The sequence below is a fragment of the Camellia sinensis genome, chromosome 2, assembly GCF_055761805.1.
Source record: "Camellia sinensis isolate YWXY chromosome 2, ASM5576180v1, whole genome shotgun sequence".
NCBI lineage: Eukaryota > Viridiplantae > Streptophyta > Magnoliopsida > Ericales > Theaceae > Camellia > Camellia sinensis.
This window is the reverse complement of record NC_138962.1, coordinates 15351533-15360827: the sequence shown is the minus strand read 5'-3', so window position 1 is coordinate 15360827 and position 9295 is coordinate 15351533. Positions and strand designations below refer to the sequence as shown.

The 9295-nt window shown below is 34.3% G+C and overlaps 1 protein-coding gene across 1 annotated transcript; it reads right to left on the bottom strand.

The window, feature by feature from the left end:
• Positions 1-763: 763 nt before the first annotated feature.
• LOC145810354 (uncharacterized) lies at positions 764-2070 on the bottom strand. The gene is made up of 3 exons (XM_082907531.1): positions 1922-2070; positions 1498-1840; positions 764-1423 (listed from the first exon to the last, which is right to left on the bottom strand). The coding sequence occupies exons 1-3, from the start codon at positions 2068-2070 to the stop codon at positions 764-766; spliced, it is 1152 nt and encodes a 383-aa protein (XP_082763657.1).
• Positions 2071-9295: the final 7225 nt, after the last annotated feature.

Sequence of the window (9295 nt, the reverse complement as noted above, 5' to 3'; positions counted from 1 at the left end):
GTTAGGCCAATATTGCTCGTGTGACATGGGCCTATACTTCTGCGTGAATATACGCTTGTGGACTTCCAACCTATGCTCCGGTGCAACAAAAGAAAAAGGGTCCTCACCCAAGTCTGTTGTCGCAGCAAGCATGTGGGAACATGGCAAGTGAAATAATGTGTACTTCCCACATGAACAACGCGGTGGTCGGAGACTGACTATTTGACAAGCACCACCCCCTATCCCATGCGGTGCTGTGATGACCTCATATTCCCCTGTTCCCCTGCAAATAAAATGTATCTACATGGGTTAATATTAAGGGTATGTTTAAATATAGACTAACATGAATGACTGATAAGTACGAAATGATGTGTTGTGAATTTCGTGCGTCCAATGAAATTTACCTATTAATCGGTACCAACATATGGACATTCACTTTAGCTTGGTGCTCGTCAATCCATCGTTGAACATTAGTCGTGTACAAGTGACCCCGATTACTCGCATTTTCAGCAATGGACTTGCCCTCATCAAAATATTTGACGAGCTGATAAAAAGTTATCTCAACAGATGCTGTAATCGGGACACTACGTGCACCTTTGAGTACACCATTGAAGCCCTCTATCTGGTTTGTCGTCAATATGCCCCAACGACAACCACCATCATGGCACAATGTCCAATGAATAGGGTTCATCTGACTAAACCACCGTTCAGCATTCTTCTTTAGCTTGTAAATATCCTCTATAATCTTGTTAAACTTCCGTACTTACCGTGCAAAACCAGCTCTCTACACAAGATCCTTGGCTATTGTATTGCCGAATCTTTCATTGAAATTGCTACATACGTGTCGCAACCAATACCTATGGTAGCCTCTTGGTTGCACTGCTGGATTGTCCCAAATTCTGGACACGACACTAAGCAAAGCCGTATGTCGATCGGACATCAATGTCACCCCCTCTCGATCACGGCACATATGTCGCTGAAGGAGAGTAATGAACCAACCCCAACTCTTGATCATCTCCTTGTCAACAATGGCAAATGCAAGAGGTATAATCTTGTCTGCAGCAGTCACTGCAATGGCCTCAACAATCTTGCTTTCGTATTTCCCGTACAAGTGTGTGCTGTCAATGCATATCACTGGACGACAGTACTTGAAGCCTTCTATTACTGGTTTAAATGCCCAGAACACATAGTTCATGTACATTTTAGCACCGATTGAAGTAGATTGCAATTTCAGAATCATGTCCCACATGACAATCGTGCCTAGATTGAATGCTTGCAATGCGGCCATATATCTAGGCAACCTTTGGTACGACTCGTCCCAGTCCCCAAACACCATTGCAATAGCTTTCGTCCTAGCAGGCCACGCTTTCTTATATGATATCGTGAGCTGAAACTTCTCATTCACGACCTCAATTATGGTAGCAAGAGGCAATTCTGGTGATATCTACAAATATAAATTATATTTCAATATAGTAAACTCATACTTAAATCCTTAAAAAATTATATCATGTTACTTACCGCAATCTGTCCCTTGATGAAATGAGCAATGAGATCGGACTTGAGGTTGCAATTGTCCCTATTCATTCTTGGGTACACACACTGATGCGGCATTTCAAACCTTCTAATTTGAAATAAATCTTTATCTTTCAACTTCGTTGCCCGAACCCTCCAGTTACAGCCATGCCTGTGCTCGACCACCCAACTGTTTCCTTTGGATTCTATGACCTTGCATGCTCGATTGCACTTTAAGTTATACAACTGAACAGTGTGCACTAAGCTTTTCTTATCACTAAAGATCATTCCTTTCTCCAAATCAGCATTTTTAGAGTCCCACAATGGCCAACGTTCGACAACATCGCGACTAGTGATGGAACCATCATTGTCGAAATGCACATTATTATAAAAATGGATAATTGGGTGTACGTCCTACATTTCATCATACCCTCCAATTTCGTCATCACCGAAGTCATTGTCTTCACCTTCCTTTGCTCCATAGAAATCTTCTACGGAATCTTCATCACTTATTCCAGCCTCGTCATCAAATGGCACTGTATCATCGGAGGTTGCATACATTTGGGCTGTTGTCTCCATTGTACGTTGACCATTAAAAACTGTTGAACATTTTTCAGTCTAGTGGGAAGATGGGGTTATACGAACCAACGGATTAGACATTGTCGAAGCACTTGGACTTGCTCCGGTACTGTAATAACCATGAACGTGCTCTGATGCATTGAATTGAGTGTAACTCTGAGAATAATTGAATGGAAGGTAATCTTGAGGGTACATGTGTGCAGACTGTATAAGTGTATTGTAAAGGGATTGCGATTGTGTCAACATTTGAGTGAATGTCCCTCCCACCGAAATTGGCATGTGTGTGCCACCAACATTGCTCTCCTTCTCTACATAGATTTCCAAATAAAATTCAGGACCATATTTCTGTGGGAGATCTAAGACATTAGTTAATGTCTCATTATCGTTGATTGGCAACAACCTATACTTCCCCTGACATGGGAGTCTACATTTAAACTTTATTCGCGTTATTTCCCCTTACGTACCGACCTTGGGCACCATCATAGCCTCCAACTCGCCCAATGTTATCCCCCTGTGTACATTGTACAACCCTTGCACTTCAGTGTCGTATGACACACCTTCCTCGCGATTTCACAAAATGTTGACAACTTCCATACGTAAATTGTGCATATAAACATTGTCAATTTTTTCAAAAGAATAATGTAAGCACGTTTGGGAATCTGATTTTCATGGTTGAACTGTTAGCATATGACATTTGATTATAATGCCTGATCGAAAGCTGAAATTATAAAAGTCTATATAATCTTCAACATACATATTGAACCCTATACATACACAGGATAGGTTTCTGACACTATACAAACTCTATATATTCAAACCTATACTTATGCAAACTCTAAATAATAAATGCTCACAAATTCGTTTTACAATTCCCTTGTAAAAATGCAAAAAAAATGTGACATGTCAAAGAAAACCGAACATATTGGTCAGATGAATCAATTTATAGATGAAACATACAATATGAAGACATCTATTTTCGGACTATTACTCTTAAAAGGATTGAAAATGACCTATTTCAGGTCCCTATGGACTGTGTTGGATCTTCTTACATTGCAACTTCAGATCATGGTAGAAGCATCTAACAGTTGATAGGGTTAGTTAATCCTTCTCTGTCTCTGTGAATATGTCACATATTGCCAACATTTTAGTGATCCCATGCCTAATTTGTTATTTCATATTTGAATCAAATTTAATATCATGATGTTACATGGATCCCATACCACTTAGAAGGTTAGCTAATCCTTGCCTGTATACTCTTTTATCGTTATAGAATTTTTTTACCATTACTACTTGCATGAGACAGCTTACACCACAGAACAAATTTTGTAACCATTTCCCCTGACATAAGAAAGCTTGCCACACATTAAATTAGGCATAAAGGTACATATTGTACTGTGTGTGCCATAATTTCTCATTTCATCTTCATGTATACAACCTGCATTGGGTCGTAAAGCTACTTCATACAACCTAATTCCATCTGTATATGACATTATAAGCAATAGGGCTTTCATACAGTAAAATCTAATAACCTAAACCTCATACTATAATAACCCAATTTCTCATTTAATTTCACTTTTTACCTTCAATATAATGAAAATGGAAATAAAATCATTTGTAAAAAAAACCAAATACTGCCCACATTTCAAATAAAATACAAAATATTTCCAAATATAAAACCTGTACATTTAAAATACATAACCTGTACATTTTAAATAATGGCCACATTTGAAATAAAAAAAATTATTTGCAAACAAAAAACCTGAACATCTTTCACAAAAGTTTATAATCAAAATGGAAAAAATTTCATTTTGACATACAATAAGATAATTACCACCATTTAAAATAAGATACAACAGATGACCAAATAATTTGTCAAATTTTGTGGCCAAATAATTTTGTTCTACATTGAACAACCTAGATTTAGCAATCCCTAATTCATAAATTACAACATTTGTACCTTTTCAAAACCCTAGTTTCAACAATCCCTAATTTATAAATTGAAACTCTGAAATCTGAAATGAAAACCATCATTTATGCAATACAAACCTTAATGTGGATGTTTGTTGAAGGCCTTCCTCATTTTCGCTGTGGTGTCATGTTGCCCGTTCTTTGTTTTTGGTATAGCTCTCGCGGTGGCCTTCATCTTCTTTGCCTCCTCTACGGTGCTCTTCGCGTGTCTTTCTTCTTGGCCTCTTCGGTGCTATTCGACAATTTTGAATGCAGAGTGTGTGTGTGTGTGTGTGTATGTGTGTTTCGAACTGTTGTTGGACCAGCTGAGTTTTAAGCCAAAACAAAACAGGAAAAAAAAAATTTAACTGAAAACAGTTTTACAAAAACCGTATTATAAAACGGGTTTTGTAAAACTGTATTATAAAACGGAGTTTTCAAAAAATCGTTTTATTTTATAAAATTAATTTTGATGCTGAAAATATAAATGGCAAAACATTTTTTTTACTAAAAAAAACCGTTTTTAACTAACTCAAATTTAATTATACCTTAAGTAAAAACGGCTTTTCAAAAGCCGTTTTCATTGAGCTATTTTTTTTTTTTATTCACAAAAAAATGGCATTGGTAAAGCCGTGTTCTGGAAAACGGCTTTGGTAAAGCCGTTTTACCCTATAATGGGAATAAAGAAAAAAACACACCCTAGAGTGGGACTAAAGTTTTGAAAATGGCATAGTTAGGGAAATTGACCCTCCTCTCGCTCTTTTCTCTCTCTACTGCGCTCATTTGTCTCTCTTTCTCTAGCTCGACTGGCTGCAGGTTCTAAGTGGCTGTTCGATTTAAAACCCTAATCTAACCTAGTGAGCCTCCATTTTTTTTTTTGAAGAGCAATCAACAAGTTATGCCTTCCTCTGATTATTTTTGAAAACCTAAACCCTCTTCTAAAAATTTTTTTTTCCGCCATTTTTTGGATAATTCTGAAATCCTCCCTTTTCTAAAACTATACTATCTGATTTTTGTCTCTAGTGTTCTATCTGAATTTCTATTCCAATCTCTCTTGGCTCACACTGATTCGAAATTTGTACTGAAGCAAAGCTTGGTAAGGATTTTGTTATATTTTGCTATTTATATATCTCAGTTGACATTCGTAATGAAATAATCCATCAATTTTTACATTAATTAATGTAGTATTTTGTAACCATATTGTTGCTTCCATGACTTGTTCTTGAGTTGTTGCAAAATATTTCATCAGAAATTTTGGCATTAAAATTATAATGCTAATTATGCTATTTAGAATTTTGATTGCATTTAAGATGTTTGTAAAAATGCCTAGTTCGTTAGCGATTTAAACAAAAGTATTTAGGAACTATGTTTTCATTGCATTTAGATGTTGAAAACTTGTAATTGACTTAACATGTTCTTCAAAGATTTATCCCAAAATATATTTAGTAATATTCACATGAAGCAACTATAACTTGTGGTTGGGACCTCCCAATTTGTAAGTGTTTTTGGGAATGTTTAGTACTTATTGTTCTAGTTGAATGAAATAGCCATCTCAAGTAAATCATTTGTTTGATTGGTTTTTAAAAACATATATATATATATATATATATATATATATATAAGCGAACGTAGTTTACATACAATCGAAATACTTCTAAAAATGCTAATCAAATAGTGATTGTACTTCACTTGTATCCTTGTTTAAGCATGAGCAGTTGATAAGATAACGGGGAAGTGACTCCAACCAACAAAAAAGTGTGAAAAGCTAAAAAGAATTGATGTATATGACTTTAATTTTAGCTAAAATGCAGTCAACATGAAGCGTATGTTTAATAAAATGAATTTTCTCTATTATACGATTTTAATTTTAATTTTCAATCCACATGAAGCTTATGTTTAATAAAATAAATTTCCTCCGCATACTTTTTTCAAAGTGTATTGATGCTAAGATAATCCATGAATTATTGTCTTCCCTCTAAGCGTGGAGGCTTTCCTAGTAACCATGAAAGATTAGTGTTGAACTTTAGGATTGTAGTAGTGGAAAGTGTGAGAAAGGGAAAATTTTGAATTTTTTTTTTTTTTGGTACTTACGTGTCAGTCCTAATAAGTGGACTTATTGTCTAATAGATCCTATGAAAAAATTTTGTCACAAAAAAAAATCAATAATTGTATGTTTTAGCGACAATTTATAAAAATTATGACAAAAAAAGTCACTAATTGTTAATTTTTAGCGACGTATGTAAAAAAAAGTCACAAAAAATTATTTTTAGCAACAATTTTATTAAGATTTATTTTCAATAGAACTTGATGAGAATTAAGTCCAACTATTATGACTTACTGGTAGTTTATCCTTCTTTTTTTTTTCCTTGTTGTTTAGCATGATAAATGATAATGTTGAAAAATGTAAAACTGTTAAATTTTGTGTACAACAGATAGCAACATAGTAGGTTGCTTTTCAATTTCTTACAAAATATACATAAATATTTCTTGCAAAAAATAAAAAATATTTTTTCGCTAATTTGTCACTTTTGATGTCCGGTCCTATTACCATGTGCACCTTATATCTTAGCCATTGAATCACCAAAACTAACCTGAGCCATTGAATAATTTAATGGAAAAACTTGAACCTTCTCAACCAATTGTTGTCTTGGCTAAATAGCTCCTCTCTCTCTCTCTCTCTCTCTCTGTGTTTGTCTCTCTCTCTCTCGCTTTCTCCCCTCTAAGAAAGCCCTAACGTTTTTCTCCCAACGTGACTCTGACAATTTTCTCTCCCCCCTACGACGCTACTCAAAGACCTTCCCACAAAGTGGAAACTCTTCCATCTCCGTTTTCTGCTACTACATCTGAACATTTTGCCTCAAGGTATGAAATTCTTCCTCTTTCTCTCTGTGTCTCTCTCTCTCCAACCCCTTTCCATCCTCAACTCTTCCTTTCCCATTTTGTGAAACCCTAGACCAAAACCCCTTTTTGTTAAGCCTACTTCCTCTCTTGATTCTTGTTTCCCCTTCTTCAAAACTCGCCCTTCACTTCTAAGAAAAATATGATGTGCATAGGTTTTCTTTTCATCTTTGTTTGATTTGGTGGTTGTGTTGGTTCCATAGATATACTTGAAATTTGGCTTCTTTTGAAAAATCTGGTGTGTAGGTAATTGAAGTTATTTTGGCTGCTTTTTGTGAAATTTGGGATTCATTTGGAGTTATTTTGGTTTTAGGATATAGTTGATTGGATTTTGTTCTAGCTTAGGGTGTTGTTTGTTGTTGTTGTTTTTTTTTTTTTTCATATTGATTGTGTTCTGGTCTTTGGCACCCCCCCCCCAAAAAAAAAAAAACACTTTAGTTTTTTAGCTATTTGAACAAAAGTATTTTGGAACTATATTTCCATTCCATTTAGATGTTCTTGAAAACTTGCGATTGATTTGAGACATTCTCCATAGATTGTATATTTAGTAAAATTCACATGAAGCATATATAACTTGGCGTAAGTCTCTCCCAATTTGTAAGTTAGGGTAGATATCCATGTCAAGTGTTTTTAGTAATGTTTAAGCAATAGAAGTACTTAATGTTCTAGCTGAATTAAATAACTTTTTGCTGGTAGCATCTTAAGCAATATGTTATTTAGTTATAAATTTGAAGGTAAATCTTTTGTTTGATGGGTTTTTAGATTCTTTTTTAAGAAAAGTGAATGTAGGTATTGCCTCACATACAATAGAAGTACTTCCAATAATGCTAATCAAATAGTGAATGAAAACTAAATTAAATTGAGTAGATCCAGTGGTATGATATGCATGTACCATTGACTTTTCAATTTTTTCTTTCCACCGGTTGTTGTGTAAGTTCATTCTCACTCTGTCCCATGGCATTGGTATAATTGTTAGCTCATTTTATAATCTAAGTTTTGGTTCTCAATAATAATTGCAGGTCCTGAAAATTGGTTCTTAGCACTCAATTGGTGTTGTTCTTAGAGTGCCATCATATTTTGTGGAGTGCACCAACTGAGAACAAAGTAAAGACAATTATCATATTGTAAGTTTTGATTTAGCAATTTGTGATTTATTTTTGTTTGATGTTGTAATCATTTCTCTTGGAATTAGGGGATTCGTAATGCTCAATATATATTGATTTTAATAGAATTTAACTTGGTAAAGTGATTTGAAGTATAATCCTTTTTATATCTAGCTTGAATCTCTTATTATGTAGTATGTAACTGATTTTCTGCCAAGCTTTCTCTTGAATCATGAAGAATCTTCTTCAATCTTGTAGTGTTATGAAACCTTGACTACAACATAAAAAGGCATCCAAACAAAAATATATCAAATAATTTAAAATTAGCTTGTCCATTTTGAAGAAAATGTGAAACCTATACTAATATATTAAGCGAAGCATCCTTTAGTATGAACGAAAATATGTACTCTTTTTCTATGTGGTGGTGGTGGTGGTGGTGGTGACTTTGGTAATATTGATGTTCAAATTTGGGTGTTTGTGGACCTTTCATATATAGTTGAATTAATCCTTCAAGTTGTGTTGAATGAATTCATATGTTTGTCAATTATTGAGATGGGTCAATGTTGCACTACCAAAAAAAGTACTTTTTGCGACCGCTACAAGTCATCGCAAATAATAAAAAGACAGTCGCAAAAGACCTTTTGTGACAGCCCATGTGACAGCAAATGGGGGTCGCGAATGTGGGGGTCGCGAATACTTTTTGCGACTGCAAAATAGCAGTCGCAAACTATTTGCGACCGCCTAATCTACTTATGGCGACTAATCTTTTGCCATCACAAAAAAATTAAAAAATGCCTATAACATATTAGCGACCATCTTGTTACCGTCACAAAAAAAATTTAAAATGCCTACAATGTTTTGGCAACCTATATTCTCATATATATATATATATATATTCAAATATTATATACAATAAATGTAAAGTGATATTTGCAAAAATTGTAATACTCATGTATTATTTTCCATCACTTCCCTCAACAAAATTATCTTTCTTCAAAAAAAAAAAAAAGTGTGCATACAAAATATTAACTTCTATACATGCAAAACAAATATCCATCAACCATCCTTAAAAGTATTTATACAAAATACTAATATATTCGAGTACTAAAAAAAAAAAAAAATCTCAATTTAGCTCTCAATATCACCCACTCAATCATATCAACTACTCCCTCAACATTACTTGCAAAAATATACATCAATATATTAGTTAACTAACTTGGATGCCAAAACAAAAATGGATACAAAGAGCACATTAATTGACAAAATAATCAGTACCA

What these genes read in the sequence shown, in the direction of transcription:
- LOC145810354 (XM_082907531.1), bottom strand. Translation starts at nt 2,070, where the DNA reads ATGGAGACAACAGCCCAAATGTATGCAACCTCCGATGATACAGTGCCA. An exon ending in GGTGATGACGAAATTGGAGG is followed by an intron (nt 1,841 to 1,921) that starts GTATGATGAAAT and finishes TTCCATCACTAG; the next exon opens with TCGCGATGTTGTCGAACGTT. An exon ending in TCATCAAGGGACAGATTGCG is followed by an intron (nt 1,424 to 1,497) that starts GTAAGTAACATG and finishes TTATATTTGTAG; the next exon opens with ATATCACCAGAATTGCCTCT.